This window comes from Pseudochaenichthys georgianus, chromosome 21, assembly GCF_902827115.2.
Source record: "Pseudochaenichthys georgianus chromosome 21, fPseGeo1.2, whole genome shotgun sequence".
NCBI lineage: Eukaryota > Metazoa > Chordata > Actinopteri > Perciformes > Channichthyidae > Pseudochaenichthys > Pseudochaenichthys georgianus.
Window position 1 is genome coordinate 34,306,914 of NC_047523.1, and position 27,655 is coordinate 34,334,568.

The following is a 27,655-nucleotide window of genomic DNA, read 5'->3' on the forward strand; positions in this document are numbered from 1 at the left end:
CACTAACATGATTCTTATCAGTCTTCTCTGCGAGAGTTAAAGCTCTGAGAGGGAAGGACCGTGTGCACAGTGGTGTAAAGTAATTAAGTACGTTCACGCAAGTGCTGCACTTAATTGCAATTTGAGGTACCATTTTATACTACTTTCTACTCCGAAGTAAATATTTAACTTTTTATTCCACATTTATTTGACACTAGCTACTTTTTCAACATGATGTTTTTATACGATGTATATATTCACTTATTAACTCAGTAGAACACAAAGTATCCAACATGTGTACTACGTGCATTGACTTCATGTGTATGTGTTTATGTTGTCCCAGTACTCACGGATGGCGAGTACTTGAATGTTGATATTGGAAGTCCTGAAATATATGCAAATGATCAACACTGAAAGCTAATGTACACTCCCGGATAACGAGCCCTGTTTATATTCTCCGTCTGAACCCTGGCAGATGTTGATCCGTCCTTAAATAAATCCAATAAAACATCTTCCGTGTTTCTGGCCCTCCGACCGAACGTTGAGTGGGAAGACCGCTGATTTCGTTTCGGCACGTAAACAAACACAAGCGTTTTTGGGAAGACTCTAAATGTCGCAGAAAGTCTCGGTGGGCGATCGTGGCTCCAGCCAAGAGGGGGACCGGGGGAACAAGACGAGTTTGGATATGAAGGGAGATGTAGCGCTGTGGTTGTTGAAGCTGGAGAGAGACGGGGACAGAAACCTTCCAGAGAATGGAAATTGGAAAAAATAAAAACATGATTAAATCTGTCTCCCAGTGGTTGCTTGCATTCTCACGACATTCTGAAAGGGGAGTCATGAATCAAGAGCCAACAGGCGTCTTCTGTCACCCCAGAGATGTCCTCCTCGCGCACAGTGTTATACCGAGTTGACAGGTGAGTTATGATGAGGGCATGTATAGGTACACACAACAAAATGAGCCCATAAGCATTCACTAACAAACAAGAATGGGCTTCCCTGTACGGATACTCTCGTCCAAAGGTTTGCCAGAACTTCAAACGTTGTTCCTACCTCTTTATTCCTTCTGTTACACGAGGGGCATGTGTACGGCTGTGTGCATACATGATTCAGATATCCCAAATACCAAATTATATCAAATTATAGCACATGATACAGCGTTACCACATCAACGGTGATTGCTAACAGGCCCTGGATGTTTTCAAGGAACTTGGAAAGCAAGTCCACATTTTTCAACAGCAGTGAGCCACAAGCCTTTCATAATATCCAGTATTGCCTCATAATGTCACGCGATGAGGCTAACCGTCCAGCTCCCTCCAAAAGAACTGACATTTCGAGGCGGCCATAAATAGCTTGTTTAATTATCAGGTCTTTAATCTCCCTCGTATTCCTTTAAATTGCTTTTGTTTGTTCCTTTCTCTAAAGCCTTTTCTTTTCCGTAATGATGTACGAGATCATTATCTTACATTCTAGGCATGCCCACACATGAACACCCATCCTAGGTTTATGTTTAGACTGGGATAACCCCTGAGAGGCAGCCATGATGATCTCCCTTAGACATATAGAACAGACGGGAAACCCAGCATCTGGATAGAAGCATTGTCATGAAACATGAGGGGTGTTAACCGCAGATTTATCATGACAGAAAAGTACGATTCTTAATCTGCAATACAATAATATATGATAGAACAAAGTCAGACACAATAGGACTTGGATTGCATTTGACTCAATCGATATTAAACAATATCAAATGTCCGTTTTGATCCATTTACAAAAAGCTACTTAAATATGATTTGACAATTTTATTACTGGACTCTTCCAAAAAATGAAAAACAACCAACATTTGTATTAAAATAATATACATTTAGCTCTTGTTGTTTACTACAAAGTGCCCTTTTCTCAAGTTTAAGGAAGGAGGTAGCTTGAAATGAATTTGTAACACAGACGTTCCACTGGAATTTCAAAATAACGAGCACGATGAGGAAAAATCGATGTTTTTGTTGAGAACTTTTCATTGAATCAATACAACGATCCGTATCTATACACTGCTACTCATCATGGAGCACATTACCTTCTACAACTTTACACAACTGCAACTGGGCTTGTGTTGAAATGGTCTTTACAGAGGAAGTGGAGAGCTTATCATGCTGCACAGCTGTGTGTGTACGTGTGGTTCTTCTATTTCTCACCAGAGGTCCTTTTAGGTGAAACGCTATAACCTTGTATGGATCCAGTGATTGTACCTCTAAGCCATGTAGACGTCTTCAAACAAACTCTTTTAACACTTAGCAGAACTGAGCTTCCCTGTAATGTGCCTCCACTGCTGGCTTTTGTTTAGAGCCCGGCGATTAGACAATGACTCTGGCTGTCATGTCAGTGTCATTGTGTTTCTTTAAACAAACATTAGCCATTCTTACATCAAAGCCAGATTATTGTCCTCCGAAGTTTCCTCATCCTATGATCCTGACTCCGTAGCATTTTGGTCCTTTTAGTCTTTCCATCTCTTTAACGTGTGGCAGTCCGTCTCAGCAAAGAAGAGGATACTCACCCTTTAGAGCACAGGTGTCAAACTCAATGTCATCGCGGGCCACATTAGAATTATGGTTGCACTCAAAGGGCCGGTGGTAACTTTAAGACTATATAAATATACATAGATAAATATATATATAATATATATCAAATAATGTATTATTTAACAATATTTCCTCTGCATTGGATTATTATTGGATAGGGTAATAATTCATTATTAACTACAACTGAAAGCAGAAGACAAGTAATTGCAAGTCTCTTCGGTGCGCATCTCACAAAATGAGATGCATTGTGGGACATGTAGTTTATGGGCAACGTGCTCCTGTATAGCGACATGTAACCTTATAATAAACGTATTATATTCTTTGCGAGCTCTTGTGGGCCACATACAATGAAGTGGTGGGCCGATTTGGCCCCCGGGCCTTGAGTTTGACACCCCTGGAGAGTTGTACTCTTTCTTACAGTGCGAATCGTATATAATTCACTTTATGAAGCAACAAATGGTACGTCCCATGTCATGCACATATCTGTTTGTGACCATCAGTACCATCTATGCCACCAGAAGGAAGCACAAGATAATGACTTGATTATGTTCATCAATTCAGATCTCTTATTTTCAGATTTAAGCTCGCTTAGATGTTCAAATAAAAACTTGAAACACAAAACAACTGGGACTTCCAATCACTTTTATGCTTATTTACACAAGATTTGAAGTTAAAGGACCAATTTCCGCCAACTATTTGAATAATTAAATAATTGTTTTAAGTTGTTTTTCATGCAAAAACGTTATTTCAGGCTGTAAAATATTGAGATTTCCTGCTTTGATATGTTTTACTTTGTTTTAAACTGAATATCTTTGGATTTTAGGCTGAAAAACAAACTTTAGAGGATTTAGAGAGGCATTTATACAGATGAATTGACAAAGAAAATAACTGTTAGTTGCAGCCCTAATGCAAATCACCTTAATCTTATTATAAGAGTACATCATTAGATTTGTTTAGCACTTTCAGGGTTTACACCAGGACAAATGAAGCTCAGCGCAAGTTCAACCAGGAAGACCTTCTTCACTCATTCATTTACTAAGCTACGTCACTACTCTCTCTCCTCTCAATAAGTGATCGGGGGCGTCACTCCCAGCTCAACCAATCACTTCGCTCTATTCTCACAAGCCTATCATAGTGCTCCGCTAAACCTTTTAAATCTGCCCCCCCCCTCTGTCAGCTGTCATTTCAGGTGACTCGACGCGACCCTCCTCCACCCCTATCCCCCTCCTGTCCCTCTGTATCCAGGGTCAAGCTAAGCCCCTCCCCTTCAGACCGGACCTAACTATCCATTCTCCACCACCAGTGTCTAGACCCCGGGGGGTTTCATCGGATCGGTTCTCCCCTCCCGAATGATACTCCTGCACAACGGGGCCTAATCGTCAAAACTCTGTTACATTCATTTGTGTATTCCTGGCAATAAATATGTATTCTTACATCAAACCGTCTCTCCTGATTGAAATTATATCTTCAGTATCTGAGAAATCTACACCATGGTTGGAAATAACATTACATTCATCAAATCTGTTGATGACTTTATTGAACCCAATGTCCCACCCAATGGGGAACAACACACTGTTGTTGGCTTCCATTGTGCGCTTACCAAACAGCCGCGTCACACATAAGGGGACAGTTGGCATGGTCAACTCTGCATATCATATCACAAGTAGGGATCACAGAGCCTATAGGACAGGGGGATACCGGCTGTGTGTCCATGTGACGTGCGTTTATGTGTACAAACATTCAGGTGCATTCTGTTTTAATCCACACCCTACCATCACCTTTATGCGGGAGACAACCGCCTTTTCATGTGACGCGACTATCGTGAGTTAATTTGACTCTTATGGCGTGTTTCCACTGCAGCAGGTAGCTCGCTTTAAGCGTGCCGAGCCGTGCGGGGCCCGTTTTTGGTTGCGTTTCCACTTGGCCTAGTTTTGGCCCGGGGCAACTTTTTCACCTTTTTTCAGGCCCGTGATTTAATTGTAATACACGTTTCAAATTCAAAATAATGCCGAAGTAACAACATACTGATACCGGTTAGTAAAAACCATGAATTAATGCTTTGACAAGTCTGCAGACAGACGGCAGGCGAAGAACCCTTTTAAAATGCGTGTTTTCTGAATGGAGATCGGCTAAGCTATCGTTATATATGCTCCGACCGTCCACACTCACAACAACGGCATACAGACATAAATAAACCAGCGACTGTATTCTCCATGACACAGGCAGTCTGTGGTTTGTACTTGTTTAACTGTTGTCTAGTTTCTGAACAGATATGAGGAGCTGTGAGCTCTGAGTGCTAAGAGCTAACGGCTGTGTTGTTTTTCTGGGGCTCTCATTGAAGATGACGTCACGGCTCCGCCTACACTGCGTTACTATAGTAACTACCCCAGTTCCAAAACTCTAATGGAAGCGCAGCATTAAAGTGACCCGGGCCTAATAAGGCCTAACCAAACCGAGCGAGGCCGAGCGAGGCCGAGCGAGGCCTGCAGTGGAAACGCACCATTAGTAGAGACTCAAGTCTGCAGTGCTACAATTTACTGCTAAACCATATAATTACAATACATAATAACGAGTTAAGTCTGCTTTCTCTTGTTCTTTCTCACCCACACATGGACTCTTTCTCTACAACGTTTTAAATGACTTTAAAGTCATCCCATGGTAGCCAGACAGGGTTTCCCCCCTCTCAGGTCAGGAGGAGTGTCATGAGGGCCGGCTGATGTGTGTGACCCAGATTTGACCCCCTGACTGTCAGTAATCAGAGGAAATGTCACATACGTGATAATGCAGTTAAGGGCGTAGTATATTGATTTATTTCCATAGAGTTCGAAGGCTCACGAGACACAGGTCGAAGGCAGAATAGTACAAACTGAAAGGAGCAGAGATAAGCATTCATTCTACATTTGAAAAGATATTACCAAAAGCAAACTTTCCCTGCCAGGAACATCAACAACTTTGCGAATGAATGTTCCCGGTTTGTAACTAAAATCTGCTGATAAAGCTTAAATAATTGTATCGGACAAAGAGGGCATTATCCCTTGATCACAGGCTGGATAGCGCTCCTTATGACTGGGAAGCTGACCTTTATGTGTGAAATTGGTAAAGCAGTATTGTGAGTTAAAGTGATAAGCACCAGAACCTTTTTACAGTCCATGTTGTAAAAAGGGCATGTGAACACACTGAACCATTAATGGCCCTTTATCACCCGTAACATACCAGAGATGTTCTGTTAATGTCATGACCTCTTCCATTGTTTTCTCACTTTTTATCGATGCTCTGAAAGCCAAAACACACTTCCTGTTCTTCCAGCTAACAGCCTGCAGAGTGCTGCGTCGTTATTCAGACAACAATGAGCATCTCTTAATGGAGTCCGATGACCAACAAGGCTCGTACGCAAGAAAAACTAGAAGAAAATAGTCAAAACAAAAGCGAACAATGATCCAGTATTAGCAACGCATTTGACCTTGAGTATCTGTCTAACTATTAGCCATCACTGGATCATTTGACATGTATTACACAAACCAATGAGAAGCAGAACATATCATTTCCTGCTGTGACAGCAACATAAACTAAACGTGTGAAACGGCCTCCAGTAAGCAAAGATCCACCGTGACAAAGCAGCGTTATTTATGGGGAGATGGGCTGCACATGGGCTGTGTGATGCGACATGTGATTCTGATCCTGCACTCCACTGCTACAGGGCACAGACACACTCTCAGCGTGCCTGATATCGCTGTGGTCAAATGAGCTCAAGGAGAGGGTGAAGACTCGTCAGGGCATAAACACTGAGAAACTGCTGGGAGATATCTGCCGTGAACAAACTGAGTCCTATATCTGCAGTGAGAGGCTAACGTTGAGTTTTTACAATGAAGGTCATTGTTCGTCAAAGAACCAGTGAATATAAAACATGTTGCAGTTGTTGTCAGCGATTCCCACAGTTTTAAAGTGTAGTTGTGATCAAGAGACCAGTCAGCTGATGCATCACTGCATTCACAACCAACAAGGATTAGATATGCACCATGACCACCATGTAATTTAAATGATGACCAATGATTTTCCATGACTTTTCCATGACCTCTCAATGACCTTTACCTAATTTTCCATGACCAAAAAAAAATGACCACTGAAAATGGTTTATTTGAACATGGAACAGGAAAATAAGGTCTGCATATGAAACATAGTGCCTATCTGAAACAAATCAAATAGTAGGCTTACTAGCTTACTAGCTTATCCACGCTGTAGTCAGGGATGCAAACTCATCAGGTATGACAAAGGTGACAAGGACCCGAGCCCCCCGACCCCACGGAATATCGGCTTTAAAATGAGGAACAGAGGATTTTAGCAGTCAGAACAACTAAAGCAGCAGTGTTAATAATAACAGAAACGCCAAAGAGTCACATCTAATAGAAATATATAAAAGCATTTATTTTAATTGTGTAGCAGTCAGTTTATAATTCTGGCAGCACTGTTGAGCATTTTGAAAATGTATTTTCATGGCTCTGCAAGGCGTAGTCTTTCTATCTGTATAACCACTGGTGTAACTAAGTTCATAAACTCAACAAGTACTATACTTGGGTACAATTTTGAGATACTTGTACTTTATTTAAGTATTTCAATGTTTTGCTACTGTATACTTCTACTCCTCTACAGTTCAGAGGTACATGGTGTACTTTTCCTCCACTACATGTATTTAATACATTTAGTTACTTCACAGATGTGGATGAATGGTGTGAAATATGGTCAAGTGTTAAATCAGACTTTAGTTCCACCTGGAGTAAATCCACCAGCTACCCTGCAGTCTACAAAGTCATTCAGACTAGCTGCACCTTCACCAGCTTTGAGAACACTTTCATGATCAATCATTATAAAACATATCAGATATATTATTCTGAAATGGACCAATCTGCACAACGACTACTTTTACTGTCGCTACTTTAATACTTTCACTTGAGGAACATTTTGAATGCAGGACTTTTACTGTAACAGAGTATTCCTACACTCTGGTACTTCTACTTTTACTCAAGTACAAGATCTGAGTACTTCTACTTTTACTCAAGAACAAGATCCGAGTACTTCTACTTTTACTCAAGAACAAGATCTGAGTACTTCTACTTTTACTCAAGAACAAGATCTGAGTACTTCTACTTTTACTCAAGAACAAGATCTGAGTACTTCTACTTTTACTCAAGTTCAAGATCTGAGTACTTTTACTCAAGTACAAGACCTGAGTACTTCTACTTTTACTCAAGTACAATATCTGAGTACTTCTACTTTTATTAAGTACAATATCTGAGTACTTCTACTAAAGTACAAGATCTGAGTACTTCTACTCTCGTAAATATCTATACTTATACCACCTCTGTTTATAGCCTATGAAAAAAACTATTAGAAAACGAAGGCTAAAGCTAACGTTAGCAGATAGTGACAATGTATGCTAGCTAGCTAGCTCAACGATTCCTTAAATAATATTGCGACAGAAAAACTTTTCAGTTCACATCACGCACAGTGACTCCGCACAGTTAACGAACACACCGTAGATAATGTAGCTGACCCTCATCCCGGACCAGCAGAGTTCAGCCGGCCCGACAGGCAGGAAGACTCGAGCACACACCTCACGCTTCATATATTAAAAAATAATACCATGCGCGTCATGATGGCACATAACAGCTCGCGACCGCAGATTATTTCGGCAATTAGATAAAATGTAAATTATATTTGACGCAACTTTAGTTAAATTTCCATGACTTTTCCAAAACTTTGGGAAAAATATTGTTTTCCATAAATTTTCCAGGGCCTGGAATTTGCATTTTCAATTTCCATGACTTTTCCAGGTTTTCAATGACCGTACGAACCCTGAAATTAGCACACACTTTCAAAAACTAACAAATCTTTTCTATGAGAAAAACATGAGCCAACATTTAGGTTGACTTTGACTAAAGCTAATAAATTACATTTAGAACAGTAGGATAATAATATAGTTAAATGAGGAGGGCAGTAGTCTGTCATTATTAAAGGGGGACATATCACGCTCATTTTCATATATCTTTTTATTCTGTGTCTCTCCTGGGACATCTCTCCACGCTTTAATGTTCAAAAAGATCATTATTTTTCTCATAGTGCCTGTGCTGCAGCACCTCTTTTCACCCTCTGTCTGAAACCAGATCCCAGTCTGCTCTGATTGGTTAGCTGGCCGGCTCTGTTGTGATTGGTCAACCCCTAAGAGATGTCCCGCCCCTTAGCCTATCACGTACAATGTGTTGGAGCGCTAGCCAATAGAGGCGCAAGTGTTACATAGTGACGACACTCTGGTGTGAACTTTGGAATTGAATCCTCTGCAGACCATTAACATGCACAGAAACCTATATAACACAGGAAAGGGAATACCCCCCCCCCAAAAAAGCATATTAAGACGTTTTTAAAGTAATTCGAATTACCATGGAGGGTTCAAGACCAGCAGCATTATGCTGCGTTCACACCGGACGCGATGCGATTTTTGGGGGCAGCGTGATTACATGTAAAGTCAATGCAGAGACGCGGACAGACATGAATTCGCTCCGACGGTGCGCATGAAGCGGTGGACGCGGCGCGAATCACGCGATTGAGGCGATTTGAAGGGGGTCAAACGCGAGAGTTCAATTTTTTCAACTCGAGCGTCAAATTCACGTGACGCGTTCTCTCGAAAGCCAATCAGCGTTGGGATTCCCTCTGACGTTCTGACGTTCTGCTGTTGATCAGTTGTAACGATGGAAGAGATGCTCGTTGTGGCTGTGAGTGGGTTCCCGGACATTTACGATACAATGTCGTAGCCTATGTCTACCGGGACCGCAACAAATAGGAGCGGAGAATAAGAACCCAGACACGGCGTTTGTTGCTACGTTTGTAGGACTTCCACAGAAGGTACAAAGCAGCAATAGTTGTTATATCCTCCATAGTCAAGGACAGAAATAACCAAAACGATCTTGCATGGCAGTGTAAACAACCTCAACTGTCCGTCAACGGCGCGGCGCGTCAACGGTATGTTTTGAATGACGGGATAAAACAAACTGCAAGCCGCGGTGAAACTTGAGCGATTGGAGCGAATATTCGCATCGCGTCCGGTGTGAACGCAGCATTGGCTTCTGCACAACAACATTTAAGGCTTGTATTAAACCAGAACATTTCATACCATTCCTTTCATCACATTCATAAAGCCTCGTGCACATGTTGTTCTTTTTTGGAATGTAAATAGCGTGGGGTGTGAGCTGCACTTCAGATATTAGAAATAACCTCATCTTAATTTGCACTTCTTTTCATAGCGCTTTTTTGGCACTGTGTGAAGTATGTGTGAAGATAACAAATGACTGCATGTTCCCCATTTATCCTCATGTTAGAGTGTGTGAGAAATGCATGGTCTGTGCATCGATCAAATGTTAAAGGCTGAATAGAACAAACAGGTGTTTGATGGGACTTTGACATGACTCCGCTGATATTACACATGTGCTGTCTGTCTACATATAAATACAGAAGAGGAAAAACCATGTAGAACATTCCTTGTATGGAAAAATAGCTTTTTTTGATGATTCACAACCACTTATTTGAATGTCATAAATTGTGTACATGGTAATGAAAGAACAGAGAGAGATAAGCGGACTTACTTTTGGCAAACTTTTCAAAAAAACATTTCTTTACTCGGATCAAGCCAAAACTACCTATGAGTTATAGTTCCTGTTATCCACCAGCTGCATGTTAAACATCTCAGAGAGATCTAGGACACATCCTTGGGAAATAAATAGCTGATTATTTATACCAACTCGAATCTATCAAGAGGAAAACATACCGCAAAAACAGGTATTCAAGGCTGGGGGAGAGTTTATTATATGTTAGAAATGCTAAGTGATAAAAACACTTTATTGAAACTGCTCTCTAAAAAGATGAGTACTTGAGTCTATCTCGCCTGCTTAGACAAGAAGTAGGCAAAAGGGTGTGAGAACAAGCAGCGCTGGAATGTCCCTTCATGCTGGATGTTCACAGTGCACAACGACAACATGGCTCATTACAGTCTGCAGCTTCACACGGTTTGATTTATTTTGCCTGTTTTAGGTTTGTCTTTCACCGCTAGCCATGTTAAACTAGCTGTGTAATAACAGGTTGTAAAATATACATTATAGACGGACGGCTGCTGTAGTGATGAAGCAACTGCTGTAAAGATATGTGTAAGATAATACGACTATAAAGATGTCTATCTTGCGTGCACATTACTTAACTATCTAGCCACCAATTCATGTGAGATTCAGGGTTTTTGTTGAAGGAGAAAGTCAGTGCAACAGGTCAAACAACAAGATGCCACAGGCTAAACAATGCACAGGAAATGTTTTAAAAAAGCAACGAAGCGAGACACATGCATTTTAACAACCTCTGTGAAGCCAGAGGCAACCAGGCAGCTTACTCAGCAGCCAGTCTGCCAACACCTCGACTAAAAAGTCTGTTTGACTCAAAGACAACAACAGCAACATAATCTGCGGGTGGTGGAGATGTCATGTGCGTGACTAATTGAATCACACATCATGATTAATCCGGCTTTCACAGCCAGGATGTCTGCAAGATTAATCAACTCATAGTGTTGACTTTCTCCACATCCATAACTATTTTGTTATGGAGCCTATTGTAAGTGTTGCTAGGTGAAAGGGTGGCATTACAAGTATTCAGGACGTGTTGTTTCCGAAAACCAGATTCCTGCATGCTTCTCATTCCTGGCGTGGCTGTCGGATGCACAGCCTTAACCTTTGCATATGTTTCGCTCAGATCAGTTAAATGATTGTTGTAGCGCTGGCTGCTACAGGACCCAGGTCGATGCTCACCTCTGAAGTAGCTCTTCGCCCTCAGGTAACCCACGCTGAGGCGAAGCACCGACAGTTTGTCCAGGCGAGAGCGGATGTCCCCGTTGAACGGCAGGAGCTCCGTCAGCCGGTCCAACTCCCCATTCAGCCGATCCCGGTGGCGCTTCGAAGGGTTTGATTTAACAACTTCATTTCTTTCAGGCTGCTTCTTTCTGCAGAGTGAACATAAAACACATGGTAAGTAATTGAAGAGTTCATTGAGATTAGACTCTGATTCAGTTCAGGCCTGGCCAACCGGCCGTGCCAGTCATACCATCTGGTGCGGTGTGCATTGTGACACATGCAATTAAACATAAGCCACGTGTACTTTTAGTAACGCATCAAACAGCTTCAAACATACTAAGGGAATCAAAATGCAGCCATTACATCTGTGAGTGACTAATACACACTGTAGTTCAGGTGAGTCAACAGGACATAGCTCCAATGTTGACTTAAGATACAGGAATGCTGTCAAAGCCACATGAAAGAAAACTTGACCTTGTTTTAAAGAAATGACAAGATCCTTATTTAGCTTTGATCAAAACAACAATTAAAGGTTTCATCTTGTCAAGTTAGCTTGACTCTATAAATAGCAGATAGAAACTCGCTGGTATAGAAACAGGAAGTAGCATTGTTTTTGAATGTCCCGTGCTGTTAAATCATATGATTGATATGTTTGATATATGGTCAATCAACTTTTTGAAGCTGAAGTCGGATTTTAAAGAGGCTCTAATGTGCTTTTTGGGGTTTTCCCTTTCCATGAAAATGGTCTGCAAAGGCTAAAATCCCAAACTTCCCTCCAAAGGAAGTTTTTCTCCCCGACAACACCGCCTGAAACGCCTCCATTGGACTCCTTTGTCTACTTCTGTAACATAGAGACATCACTACGTAACACTCACGCTTCTATTGGCTGGCACTCCAACAGATTGAATGTGATAGGCTAAGGGGCGGGACATCTCTCAGCGGTTGACCAATCACAACATAGCCAGCCAGCTAAGTAAGCGAATAAAACCCCTAAATGTAGTCTTTGCAGTCGTGGACTAAGTGGACATGTAGCAAGAGAAAAGGAAGCATCCCAAACCTAACATTATAAAATAGTTATTCATAAAAAAATAAACAACAAAAGGTGATGTTCAACTTCTTACTTAACTTTTGTTTTTGTATAGTAAAATGGAATTGATAAGCAAAACATTAAATAAAAGAAATCTACCAACCCTGTTAATAAAGAGAAACTACTGGTAATGTTAAACTTTGGATATCTGAGTCCTAATAAAACCATTGACACTTTTGCAGTTTAGCTGCTTAAGCTAACATTAGCATCTGCGAGAAAAGCTTTTTTCTTGAGAAAGATGGACAAGCTAAAAGATATTCTCCTCTCAACTTGAAAACAATAGCATGATTCTTTTCCTCAAGGACACAATCTTCAGCCAAGACTAAATAGCAGAGACACCAGCATGCAAAATATACAACGTTACCACAAGTCATTCCATTGACCACTTATGTCGTTTTTCAAAATGGAAACTATTTTTCAACATGACAGCGTCTTTATTTGCTCTGCCTGTTTCTCACTTTAAGGGCGACGGGGTCTGAGACCACCCATGCTCCAGTGCAACATGCAAAGTTACATGGCTCGAGGACTCATTACTCACAAATCAGACACACATGCTACACCGGGAGAGAAACCAAGTGTCAGTGAGAGGGTGGGACGGGACGACACATAACAACTGTCGTCATTCCTCCACTACAGACCTGCTGAGAAAAACACTTACTGCTAATATGAACATGGCAGTTCATTACTGACAGGAAATAAGGAAGGATACGTCTCAGAGTACGATAAGCATCTGATGACATGGTGCACCAAACTATGAGAGCATTAAGATATAGAGTGTATCAAATCCCATTTATGACTGACTCATCATTCTTAGTTTAGTCTGCTTAGTATCAAAATGCAAAAATATAAATGAGATGAAACAAAATTAAACATCTCTGCAAAAGTGTCAGCGACTGATTACGTTCATTTTTTTTAATTGATTTAATTAAGTACCAAAGTTAACATGAGTTAGTCATTGTGTGTGTGTGTGTGTGTGTGTGTGTGTGTGTGTGTGTGTGTGTGTGTGTGTGTGTGTGTGTGTGTGTGTGTGTGTGTGTGTGTGTGTGTGTGTGTGTGTGTGTGTGTGTGTGTGTGACGTGTGTGTGTGTGTGTGGCGTGTGTGTGTGTGTGTGGCCTGGCATTACTATACTTGTGGGGACCTAAATCTGTCTACACAGTCACGTGTGGGGACTCGCCTCCCTTATGGGGACAACTTGGAGGTCCCCATAAGGGGGATCATTAATTTTAGGGTGAAGACTTTGTTAGGGTTAGGGTTAGGCATGTGTTGGTTATGGTTAAGGTTAGGATAAGTCTCCAGGAAATGCATGTAAGTCAATGTAATGTCCCCGGAAGTGATGTATACATGGTATGTGTGTGTGTGTGCGCGCGTGCGTGCGGGTGGGTGGGGTCTAACGAGATAACAAGGTTATTCAGCAAATGAGACGAATGTGATGTTAATAAGCAAGGCCCATAGTGTACTTTAACCACGTTTATCGAACAAACCAAGTGCCATGTCCTCTGCCAAACACATGTCTTTAATCCACGTATTGAATGAATGTAATAGCTTCTCTGTTTGCACTGGGAAAGCAATTAATGTTATGAAATATGAATTATGGAGGTCAATAAACTCCATTGGCGACTGTCAGTCAGACTGATCATTTATTAAGCATGAGACTGATTGTAGGCGTTTACTTATCTTTGATAAGTCCACATTGACGACAGCAGAAGTGTAGACTGATTCTGTCCAAATGCATGTGCATATGCAGAAACCCAATCATTGCCTCCCCTCAATGACCGTTTGGTTTTTACTTTTGGTTTGTGAAGCACTTTGCGTCACCTATTGTGTATGAAAACTGCTATATAAATACATTTGATTTGGATTTCAATCTGTGTGGTTGAGACTGCACTCAAAGCATCAAACAATCAATACTTAGCAAGAATCAATCTGTATGTTTTATTTAGTCTGTTTACAATTAGGATCTTTGCACTGAAAGAATATGTATTCAAAAAGAGCACCGAACAGCAGGGTATCATCTGAGAGTGCTAACATGCATAGACAAATGTATTTTCAAAATCCGTGGTATGATGACAATGACAGACGAGCCACGATTACAATACATCTGTAAACTTGTCAGCACTCAGAAATAAGTATTATTTGTTCTTTAGGAGTTCTGACTACTTTGTATGCTAATGTTCGTTAGCTCATCACTCGTCACTCATTAAACCCTAAAAGACATTTGAGTTGAGCAAACAAGATCTTTCGTTCGTTATGTGTTCAAGAGTAACTCTAAAACATTAGGTACAGATTTCTATACATATGTATTAACACGAACCAATAAGGGATCTGTCCGCCAAATCTGATAACATTAAATCAATTGGTTTCAGCCCTGAAACACGTGCTAAGCATAAACAGCTTATCCAGGTCTATCACTACCAAAGCATGTCTGCCGTTTCAGGCGGCGAAATTCCTCCCTGAATTTCACTCTTTACCGAAACGTTGGCTAATGATAGGCTATAACGTGTCCTCCTCTGCCACTGAAGAGTCTGCAGGGAATGCAGCCTGAACTTGATTGCTGGCTTCAGACCCGAGCTGCACCGTCTCCGAAATAGAGCAGCACTGATCTCACTCTCGAGAAATGCCTCGAGGAGACAAAAGCCAGCATTCAGCACCATTTGTCCACCTTGATTTGCTATGGATCACGGCGTTGAGTAACAGACATCAGGACGGCCATTGTGAGAGAGGCAGATGTTTTAACTCATCCTTACAGTAGATTTGTATTTAGTTAACTTATCTCAAGATCAAGAGTAGAGATCTGAACCCAATCACCTCTGCCTCAGGGTCAAGGCTCCCCATGTAGCTCTCAGTGATGACACTGACACACATGTGTCTGCTCGAGGCAGGCGGAGCGTCAGCCAGACCCACAGGGATGACTCTGCGGATCAAAAGTAGGAAAAGCGTGCTTTCTATACACGTTTGGCTGCTCGAGAATAAGTAGGGCGGTTTACAAAAGCGGGCCTAAGAGCTTTCCAGAGAAGTAAAAAATAGCATTGACAACTCACACAAAACACATGTTGTCCATGAATGTAGAAAACAAAGATGATGAGTGGGTTTCCTTAACAGTTGACTTGTATTGTATGCTCATGCTGAGATAAAAACTACCCTGGTTAAAGACACAGGAAATGTGGTCAAGTCCGCTCTCCAGTTGCATCACACAGCATAAAACTAAATTAAGAGGCAGCATGAAAGCATAGAAACATCAAGGACCGATAGAATCTGATCACGTTGACAAGACACTGCTACATTAGCTGTGTCCAGGGGAGCTTCGGAGATATACAGAGGCCATAGCGTGACAACTAAATGATCTATTCAGCTGTGCCGGCAGAAACAATAAATGTGGAAGAGGGTTAGAAACATGTGGATACACATTGGAGAATTGGATGCAGAAGTTTCTATGCATGTTTGTGTGTGAGCTGCGACTCTGCGGGGGCACCGTGGATCCATTGAAGCTGCCATCCTCTGGGAGAGGGCAGTCCCCAAATGCTTTAGAGCCCTTCAAACACTGGCTTCAGGTCCCGTTTGCACCAAAGGTTTTAAAAGCTCTCGGGCTGGGATTGGTTTGGGCTGAACTTTCTGTCCAGAGAGGAGAAACAGCCTATTCTGTTGCCAATAGGGAAAGAGAGGGGGGTGGGGTGCTTCTATCTTGGTGTCCTGCATGCACAATTCATTATTTAGATTATATTTATTTGGCAAACACTTCTGTACTAAGCATCATGTTCCCCTAAACCTACGCAAATCAGGAGCATTGTGGGTTAGGTTACTTCCTTTAAGGCCCTTCGACACGTGGACCAGAACAGCCGGGGTTCTAACTTTCAACGGTTAATGGCTGGCCAGCGTTACGACTTGCGCAACAGCCGACTTATTTATCTTTGCCTTGCTCCACCACGCAGGCAGACAGGCATAATTATGCATTAGGGTGCTTGAGGAACATTACAGCTTTCACATTTAAATGAGATAATAACATAACAATAACGCATTGTATATGTATGTATACCTTTCTTTTGTTAGCTGTACACAGGTTTTATTTCACAAACGGGGACATTTGTCCTGTAAGAGTGTTAGACTGGTATTTGTGAAGACTCGTCTTTGAAATGAAACAAAGGGCAAAGAACAAAGGGCAACTTTGTTGCTGTTCACCGGGAGTGTTCTGGCTTCCTGCCAAACCTCTTATCAGCACGTCTGCCTGTGTGTGCGTTTCTCACAATCCCCTTAGATTACCGTGCAAAACACATTTGCACTGGTGAATTTTATTATCCTTTATTATTAAGGACACCATTGTTTGCTAAAGTAAATGCTTAGTCATTCTAGAAAGCCTATAACTCATAATCCACTTGCTCAGTGTTAAGCACACATTGCCATTGTACGATGTGGGGGGGCTTTCATGAGCCGTATACACAATAATTAACTCATATTTTCACAGCAACTTGCAGGAGTGTTCCCGTTGAAATACCATAATGTAAAAAGCTGAGAAAGGAATAAGCCACTTCCAGATGAATTGTCTGTTTTGTTTAGTTATTCAGCCAACTATTAGCATAAGCTATGCAATAGATCGCCGTCCTCTGTTGATGTTTAGTTAATTTGTGAGACTACAGGTTTTGTAGAGTTTTACATTTTGGACTCAATCTTGTTTTCTTGCAACCAGAGTGACACAAGAGGGTGGAGCAAAGAACACCGAGACATTTTTTGCAGATCAAAACAAAAACGCAAAAAACACCCTGAACAACCCTGACAAAGCCATGAACCACAGCATTCCCTTCTTTAACAGCTTTTTCAATCCAAGTGGGGCCTTCATTTACAAAATGCACATCACGATGTATTGAAGAGCACTTGAAACTATAGCAATTGAGGCCATAAACTTGTCAGGAAAATGTTTACGGAGATAATTAATCAAGTGAGAAGTAGGGTCATTTTCTCATAGACTTCTATACAATTGGACTTATTTTTGCAAGGGGGTACAGACTAATGGATATCAAATTTGAGGCAGTTCTGCATTCATTAACAGACCTCGACGAGGCCGCCTTGTGATGACATGAGGATGTTATGAGTTTGCATTTTGACAAGGAAAGACACAAGACAACAGTTAAACACATAAAACACAAATTGCTTGCAAACGGACTAAAACAGTTACTGTGAGAGCAGAGGACCTTTTCTCTGGTTGCACGTAAACATACTTTACATTTAATCATGCAGTTGGACGCATGGCGGAGGACACTGGCAACATACACAGAAGGCGTCCTCGGTAATAAAAGCCAGAATGTGGATGGCCAGATCTCCCGTGGAATGCCCCTGTGTAGTGACCACAGCGTTGTACAGTCAGGCTCAATGGTGCCTTTGTGCAGCTGAGCCCAGCTGGCTGTCCAGGAAATCTTAGTCCTCGCTGCACAGCCCCACATCTTCAGACCCACAGACGGCTGCACACAGGCCACCTCCTTATTTTGGGAATGACACTGGGAACAGCCAATACCTACATTTCCAGACCCTTATAAACACACATATGTTTATACCAGACTCAACGCTCACCTGTGTTAAAAAATATGATTCAATATCACTTTCTAAAATGGTCAAAACTCATTCATTGCCGCGACATGTTTTCCATTTAGTACTTATCTAAACAAACTTGGATTCAGTTGTTTTTGCTATTGTTAATCCCTGATTGAAATAGATAGTCAAGTAATAGCACTGTGTGGTCTGAGCGATGATGGAGGGTACGTTCTTTGGTTAACATTTAGACCAGAAAATATGCCTTAATTAACAGTTGACCAACGTGACTATACTATTATTTTGCTTTAAGTTTCACATTTAAGGAGAAAACTTTAGGTCAGCTGATTAATGTTGAATATTCACTCTATTTTGGTCTCCTCCAACTCCAGAGAAAAATATATGTTTATTGTTTACTTCTGCCTCCGTTGTTAATGTTATGGACTTTTTTCCCCTCTTTTTCGAGAAGTTTCATAATCCAGAAAGAATTCTAGGGGATAATTGATGATAAAAAATAACACTACAACACTACCAATATGGTTTTCAAATAGTTAGACAAAAAAATACCATAATGCAGTAATGAGACAAGGCCTGCAACTGGACAAACTCCACGTTTCAAATACTGCTTACTTTAATGCATCAATAATCCAGCACTGAACATTTTTTTAACTAGTATTTTAGTATATTTCATTATGAAGTACATCCTGAAAACCATCTTCCTAAGTAATGCAGTTTCTCTATTGTTTGTATGACTATTATTAGTACTGTTACCTATCTTTTTCTACCCTGCATGCATACTTTTTATTTTATCCGTGCTTGCCTCTTTATTTTTTATCTGTAGTCTACACTTTTCCCTTTGCTGTCCCCTCTATGGGACTAATAACTAGGATTTCTGTTTAGTAGCCTTCAAATACAGCATGTGAGTAGTTCTATATAGCTGTAAAATCATGGCTTGCTGTGGAACAAACTTAGAAACTAGAGGGGTATAAAAGGAGTAGAACACACACACACACACACACACACACACACACACACACACACACGGCCATATCAGATTACAATAACATACTCGGAACCCGCGAGCCCTCTCCCCTCCCCCCCGCCCTCCTTGGAGCATCGCGTGAGAGCAGCAGCCGACTCTCCAACTTGATTGTGATTAATGCGCGAGGGCAAGATATCCATGCCAGATCCAAGCGAGCTAGACACATTCTTAAGGTGGTCCAGAGGAGAGCAGAAACAAAGCCAGCACACACCATAATCCTCCACACTTGACCGGGTGTGTGTTACAAGTTCTTCAATCACAACTTTTTTTTCTTTCGAGTTATGAATGAAGATATGATAAAAGTTTACAGGAGCATGTGGTCGAAATGTAACTTCATTTATCTTGCATTTTCTCAACGGTGTCTAATGTGATAACGTGAGCTAATCTAATTTATCACAACTTTTTACTTTAGAAATATGGATATTTAATGAAGACATGATACAAGTTTACAGTCTACCTTAACTTAGTTTACCTTCATTTTCTCAACGGCGTCTGATCAGATACTTTACCGACTGTAAACGAATCTAATTTGTAACAACTTTTCAAAAGAAAGCACATTCATTTTAAGGCCCACCTTATTGTTTAATTTACAGCACTTAATGTAAGTGACTAAAAGTTAGTGACGCTGTTTTGATGGTGCGTTCACGTACTCAACTGTACCCTAACTTCCAAATGTAAGCCCATACTTTCGCATATCTACTCAGAATAGCGACACAAACTTAAAAAAAAAAAGTCAAGAGTAAAGTTTATAAGTCACACAACTTGAGTTTCTGACAAGTCTTACTGTTTGAGAACGGGCTTCTTCCTCTTCTTGTTCGCATAAGACCCTGGGTTTCCCAACATGGTTTCACTGCGTTTATCGCTCATTGAGTTGACTTTTTCGGGCTATTTCACTCCTTTGTTTATGAGGCTTCCTCGGGCTTTCTCCATCCGTACTGTTACAGTCTGTGGTGGTCCGTCGTGTATTCAGCCAGTGACTCAAACTCCCATGTTAGAAAAAATATATACAGCCGGGGTCCACGGAGGTCTGTTGCCGCGTTGCCAGTTCCCGTGGGCGGTCACTGACGCTGACCTTGGGTCGGTGAGATTGAGGCAGTAGTGTGGATACAAAGTTTAGTGAGGGGGGGGAAACGGAAATTTAGAAAAGTTTTGGCAGAATTCAGTCTATGCCCAACCCCCCTTCGTTGGATAAACAAGGCAGCCTTATTATTATTATTCGGAGTCACTTGAGTTTTCCTTTTTTGTTTTGTTTCTCCTTCCACGGGGCGTTTTCAGGAAATGTGTATGAACAGTCTGTCAGAGCTGAGTTTTAAGGTGGACTGGAGACTTGTGTTTTGCTTCTGCTATTGTAATATCTAGAGTGTGCTGTGATTTTTTGACTTAGTTGGGAAAATATGTTCTTTGGCTGAGTTTTCTCACCACAGCAGGAAATGTTATAGAAACTTTTCTTGTTTTTGTAACTCACTACTGGTAGTGGCCACTTTTGTATTTGTATCACTTTATGATGTTGATTTTTATTCAAACCTACTCTTATCAATTTAGAATAAACTAATGCATACAAACATATGTACATGTTCTACACTAGTAAAATAATGCTAATTAAATTCAAGGTACTCTTGTGATGGATTCAAAACCCTATCTTGGCATGTTAATGATTTTCATTTCAGCATTGGCCTGCACAGAGCTTCAAGCAATATAATGTTCACAGCGTGTAGTGTGGCCAAAAGCTGCTGCCCTAGTGTATAGTAAATACAAAAGCTATGTTAATGGGGGCTTTTCAGTTGTAAATGGTGCCTTTTATTTTATTCTACGTTAAACATGTCCAAATCTCTGACACTGGAACAAAAATATGTGCACATTCAAATATGATATATATTATTTAGCATATTTTTCCAAAAGAAAGGTAATTAATATGCTAATATCAGCCTTTATTCTTCTTTACAGGCCTTGTACAATATATTTGGATTTACTCCCTTTAGTCACTTTAGTGAGATTGATCGCTGTTGTTGGCCGATGTTACCTTCCTGATGGTCTTGAATCTTTTCCACACCAAACTGGAAAAGCATTCTTTTTTTACAAACCTGTCTTTGTGCACAGGCGCATTGTCATGTTGAAACAGGAAAGGGCCCTCCCCAATCTACTGCCACAACACTGGATCACACTATTGTCTAAACTATCATTGTATGCTGCAGCATTAAGACCTCCCTGTTAAATGTCGAAGAACTAAGGAGCCAACCCCAAACCATCAAGTACAGCCCTTTAGACCAAAACTACTCACAGATGTGTCCACCACATACATTTTGCCAAATAATGCATTTCTAAGCATCAGTCTTGGGTACAGTAGTCTATGTAGTGCATTTCACACTGGTACTGTAAAGCAGTCAAATAAGTCAGTATGCATACGAAATACTCATAATGTTAATGTACTTGGTCATACTTTAGTTAAATCCCCCTTTTTAACATGTATATGCAGTATTTAAAGATGTCATAGTTGGGTTTAGAGAACATAATACATGTGGTTTGAAGCAACTATACACCCATTTAGGAATGTCATAATAAAAAAAAATCACAGTATTAACAGTTTTTACTTTTCCTATTAGTACGTATTCTTTATAACTGTGTTTTAAGTATTTCCAATTTAATATTTTTTTCTACACCAGCCTATGGGTGTACCATGTATACAAAATGAAAATAAAAATGGTACACAGGATCATACACTCAAAAACATATACATCTACCTCTGTGAAGAATGAAATGGAGGTTTGTGTTCACGTCTTAGATTTTGTCAAACCTTTTATGCTTTTTGTGACCAAATGTAAAATAATTGGTTGGGTTTTGAGAAATGCATTTTTTCGCACTGAGAAAGTTGTCATTTTTTACCCCCCAAAAAGCCTTTTGGACATGAAGCTATTTTCCAGGTTCAAATCCTTAACACCTACGTATCATAACATTTTGCAGAGCATCCTACAAAAAGAGCACAAGAAATCTAAAGGATTAAAAGGCAGGTTTTAAAGTGGTGTTGAACTTTATGATATTTTTGGAGGCGATAGTTTGTGGTGCTGTTTGACTGCATTGTGTTACACTGACAGGTGTTATCATTATTATTCAGTCCTTCCCATTTCTAGCAATGAGGGCAGACTAAATAGACAAAGGCCTCACTGTTTGATGGTTTGATGTTTTGATTTCCTCAGTTATTTGGAAAGCAGCCTTCCATTTCACTTCACCACACATCAGTGACAGCTATAGACATGTTGCCAACAGTTGCCATGGAGACCATTCACACCATAAACTCTTCCCATACTTCCTCTGTAAACAGCGCTGTGTATCTTGGGCACACTTTACTTCCTCATAACGCCTGTCAAGTTCACATTCCCCGCCGAAACTTTGTCACTGGTTCAAAAACTAGACGCTGTGTTCTTTGTAATCATGACAGGCTGACATTGTAGACAAACCTGACTGCAGGGTTAAATAGGGTCAGCAAACAAGCAGACAGTAAATAGGGAAATCAAGCTCGGGGATATTTGCATAATTTAAAAGTGTAGCCCACAGCCTTCAAATAACTATTCATAGTTTACACTGCTCTGTAATTTTTTTAATTAATTTATTCTATTTTAATTTGTTTGATTTTTATTGTGTTCTCTGGGCTTTTTAAGGACTGTTTTTAAATGTATTTCAATGTATTTATACCTGTCTAATTCCATTTTAATTAGATTAATTCAAAGTCAAATTTGAACACAAACAATTGTACCTCTAAATGCACAATTTCATGTTGACTTGTTTTGCTATGTTTTGACATACATAGTTGAATTGTGTGTGTGAACACAAGTTATCATTCTAATTTGTATATGAAAAAGAGATAAACTGTCACACAAACACACAGCAACACAAGGCGAAAAACATCTTTAAAAAAGAGAAAAATAGACATGTGGTGCTTTCATCAGGAACCTCGGTGTTTGCAGTATACATTGGACGGTTTGACTGCTGAGAGCCTGAGGTGGAGACGTGAAGCGCTGCCACGACTCAAAGAGAGGGAACACTTTGCCTGAATGCAGCCATCAAGAATGGAATTGGACAGGTAAAGTAAATACATTTTCCTTTTTAAAGGTCATGCATCTACTCTGTGGACACTACATTTTTTGTAATAGTTGGCAAACATCACAAATATCTTGAACTGAATAAAAAGGTTTTTTTTTATCATTTGTTTGTAAAGTCCCCCAAGATCTTTGCAGATAAACCTGTGAAGATCAAAATTAAAAAGTAGAACCAAAGATTTTCCCATAATACATTTGAATTATGATTGATTTTATACCTACAGTATATCCCCATTGCATATCACATTATCACTTATCTCACTGACAGATACTGTAGGTTTATTAATTCCAGTAATTAATTTACTTCCACATATCTGTGGCTTATGCATTATCCATCAGCCTCTGCATGAAATAGATTTATGAAACAGCAGGTAATTATGATTATACACAATCATTATTTTATTTTAATGGTTTTGAAACACAACCGTCTACAAGTCACAATGATATTCCCACGGCTTCAAACTCCACAAACAATCAGCCCCTGATGAGAAAGCACGCTCACAGCAAGGTGGTGGAAAAAGAGCCACTTCCTGAAGGAATAATGGTGAGAACTGCTTGGCCCGGTTACAAAAACATATTTTAGACCTGTCTAAAGTGTTTCACAAGTCATAATGTTGCTCTCATACATAGACATTCATTTTAAAAGTATTAAGAGGCTGTACTTAAAGAGGACACATTTTGCTCATTTTCAGCTTCATATTTGTATTTTGTGCCTCCACCGTGACACGTCTCCTGCTTTAATGTTCAAAAAGCTCTTTATTTCTCTCATACTGCCTGTGCTGCAGCACCTCTTTTCACCCTCTGTCTGAAACCAGAGCCCAGTCTGCTCTGATTGGTCAGCTGGCCGGCTTGGTTGGCTGCTAGGAGATGTCCAGCCTGGTTGTTACGTAGTGATGTCATTATGTTAAGTAAGGAAGCAAAGGAGTCCAATTGAGGAATTTAAGGCAGGGGGGAGTGTGTGAGAAACTTCCTCTGGAGGGAACTTGATTTGAGCCTTTAGAGATCAATTACATGCACAACAACCTATAACACACGACAGGAAGAAAGAGAAAAGCCCCTTTAAGTAAAAGGTTCAAGGTTCAAGGTTTTTATTGGTCATACGTGCATAGCTACAGTGTAGTTATGACAATAAATATCTTATGTCACAGGCTCCTCCAACAGTGCAACACAATAAAACAGATAAACAGAAAAAAACAGTGCAAGTAAATAGTAAATACAAAAGGAAAAATAGTGAAACAGTGCAAGTAATTGGAATGATATATTAGATCAATAATTTCTAAGTTAAAAGTCAAAAAGTCCTGTTATTAATGTCAAAGTGATCCATAATTGGTCCTGGCTCTCTTTTTTAGCTTAAATACTAAGCCATTGTGAGAGGCCAACTCAGAACTAATAGCCAGTTTCCATGGTAACAATCAGTGAACCTTCAGTGACTAGTACAATCAATCGCAAAAAACATAGACAACAAAACATGGCTTATGTTGTGGTTTTGTTAACAATGTCGTGGTGCAAGCAAAGAGAAATATTTGAGTAACCACAATAAGATTTTGGAAATGTAAAAAGTAAACATGAGGGAATTGTAAGTCATTTTTCTTTTTCTTTGAAAGTATTTTCATATATTGCCATATATGTTCAACAATTGGAGTCATTGGCAATCACATTCCTGTTGTCCTTATGGCTTTTTTCCAACAATTCTACTGCAACAAATAGGTATAGAAAAACATGCAAGTAAAGATGACAACCCAACACAAAATGTAACACAACAAGTTGAAATAGTCTGCAGGAAGAAAATAAATAAAGGGCATGACTTTGTGGACATATTTCTTTTTGTGACTATTTTGTTCCCCCATAATTCAAACAACAATTAGTCAGGAGACATTTTTTATTTCATTTACTTCATATAGATTTGGGGACAGTGTATGTTAAAGGTGGGGTAGGTAAATTTGAGAAACCGGCTCGAAATCGCTCGAATTTGAAAATACACAACCGGAGAAAATCTGCCACTTCCTTATAGAGCCCCTCCTCCAACACACACGAACGCGCACATGACCAATGAGGGCACGAGATATTGTGTGCCCCCGATGGAAGGCTGACAGGCAGGTAGGCCATCTACGTAATAAATTAGCTAAAAGTGATGAAGTTATCAAAAATGCTATTACAATTAACCTCATAGTCCACAGGCAGGAAACAGAAGCGCACACAATAAAAGTCACAATATATTCTTTAAGGACAGCTTTGTGTTGCAGGTGAATTTAGATGTACATCTGAAGATAAAAGTACAAACTCAGGTTACATTAGGGAGAGTATGTGCAGCAAGACAGTCAGGCTGAAAAATTTCCCTGAAAAAAATGTCAGGGAACTATAAAGCAAAAATGATCAATACTGTGCAGGTACTTTCTGAAATACCTTGTTCTCCCACATTCTAACAGTGAAAGTAAAAGGACAATAAATCAAGAGGAGAGGTTTTCAGCGCTGCCTGACAGTATCTCTATCCGGCCGCTCGCATGAGAGCTAACTAAAGCTAACCTACCTGCTAACAGGCTGCGGACTGAGAGACCCCCACATTCAACAGGATAACAGGGCAGCTGAGGAACATGGGAAATGTGAACATGGCAGCTGCCGTGCCACATAATTTGGCGTGTGGTTGCTGGTGAACGCAACTGTTCCCATGCGTTTAATCCGCTCTGTGTGCTTATTTATTTGGCCGGTGCATTCCTGTGTGACAGCCATCGCTGCACAGCCATCAACACCAGGCTCGGTGTCTTTATTTCACACTAACTTTAGAGTCATGTTTTATTCAGCCTGCAGCGGTGGTTTCCATCCAGGAAGGCTGGCCAACTACCTCACTGCCTTTTATTGTTCTCCACCCACTGCATAACTTCCCTCACACTGCTCTTTACGGGTTTCATTTCACCATTGGAACAGTTCAGTCTTGACCTGGGTTTACTCAGAGACAAAGTATTTCAAGCTGAAGCAATGAGATGTGCAATCTATGTGATTCATTATTATTCATTATGCTCTGAGCAAGATTTAAAGAAGATCATTCCCTCCTTGGTCAAAACATGCAGCCGAAATACAAATTCTCATCCGACAAAATTAGGGATCGAAGTCAAATGGTTTCTTAGTGATGTGTTAAATCAAATATGTGACACCATATCTCATAGTTATGACTAATACACCGCATATAATTATTAGAAAGTAAATCATAGTTATAAGATACATAAGAGTCATTAGGTTGATTGTGATTTAATAGGAAGAAATATTACCTCATAAAGTTGACGTACTTTGTGAAAATAAAAAGAATAATGATAAAAAATAAAAACTGCGATAAAAATGAAATAAAATAAAATGTAAAATAAATCATACAAAAATAATCACTAAAAATAAATATAAAAATGATTCCTTCTCATTAATCAATTTAGTTATAAGTTATTAAACGTCCTATTTTATCTTTAAGAAAAAGAAACAGCCTTCATCATCATTCCTCCAACATGACCCATGAGATTTCTGCCTTTCTATCAACTTAATTGGTGTACTTGGGAAGGGGTTTCATAATGATTTGGTAAAGTGGACACCCTTGCATGGACCATCAGATCCCCTGAGTGCAGAGTCCTTTTCAAACAGGCGGAGGCTTGACAAGAAGCAGGACTGCTGCCCTCTGGGAAGGGAAGAATCGCGTGTGAAGGACAGGAGGGCAGTTTTTAGCTGTAACTCAGATCCATTATACCCTCAACCACAGCGCTATAAAAGTGAGCAGAAGATCGTATAAAGCACCCTGTTTAATGTCATGATTTCTGTTCATTCGCACTTGTGTGGGCAATTAGTTTCATATGTGATATTATTAGTAGCAGTGGAAGTACTGTGGTGTTGGTCTGCAGCCAGAGGGAGGGGCCTCACTGTCAGGAAAAGTAGAGCAGTAAATTAGATAGAAAGGCACAGGACACATATACCCTTAACAGGAAGTACATACAAACCCACAGTAGTCATGTTTTGAAATCCTGTTTTTCCATACTGTACGTGTCCACTCGAACTCTATGTTACCACTAAGAGAAATCATGAGTGCTCAGTGCTCAGTCTGAAAAGAATGCCCTCAAGTACTTTAAGCTGACTAAAATAACCATCATGCGCCATGAGTGTATCTCGATGGAAAACAAATTACGGGAAATATAAAGATATATATATCCTTTCGCATTGGACGTGGCATCCTCATGTGTCACTGTGATGATACACAAATTGGAGGTCATTACATTTAATCTGCAAATTAGCAGTATATTTTAAGGAGACAGCCGCTCCATGCTTCCTCTAATTGACATTGAGCCACCTGCTGCTTCTTCTCATGAGGCACAAAGAGGTTCTCACTTCCCCTTTATTGCTTTTACATCCCTGAAACATGGGGCTCTTGGGCTGCATTACACTGCTGATATAGACAACGGAAATAATTAGTGAAGTTCAAAAGCTGTACAGGCAAATGTTTTGATTGATAAACGACTTAAAGGAT

At 40.2% G+C, this 27,655-nt stretch overlaps 1 protein-coding gene across 1 annotated transcript in view; it reads right to left on the reverse strand.

Annotated features, from left to right (window-relative positions):
* Nucleotides 1–20,315, reverse strand: part of LOC117466928 (aryl hydrocarbon receptor-like) — a 39,286-nt gene extending 18,971 nt beyond the window's left edge. Inside the window, exons 1-2 of the mRNA XM_034110440.2 lie at nt 19,854–20,315; nt 11,384–11,574 (exon numbers count right to left, since the gene is read on the reverse strand). Of these exons, the coding sequence (XP_033966331.1) occupies nt 11,384–11,574; nt 19,854–19,936 (274 nt within the window). The 5' untranslated portion in view covers nt 19,937–20,315. The remainder of the gene's footprint in view (nt 1–11,383; nt 11,575–19,853) is intronic.
* Nucleotides 20,316–27,655: the final 7,340 nt, after the last annotated feature.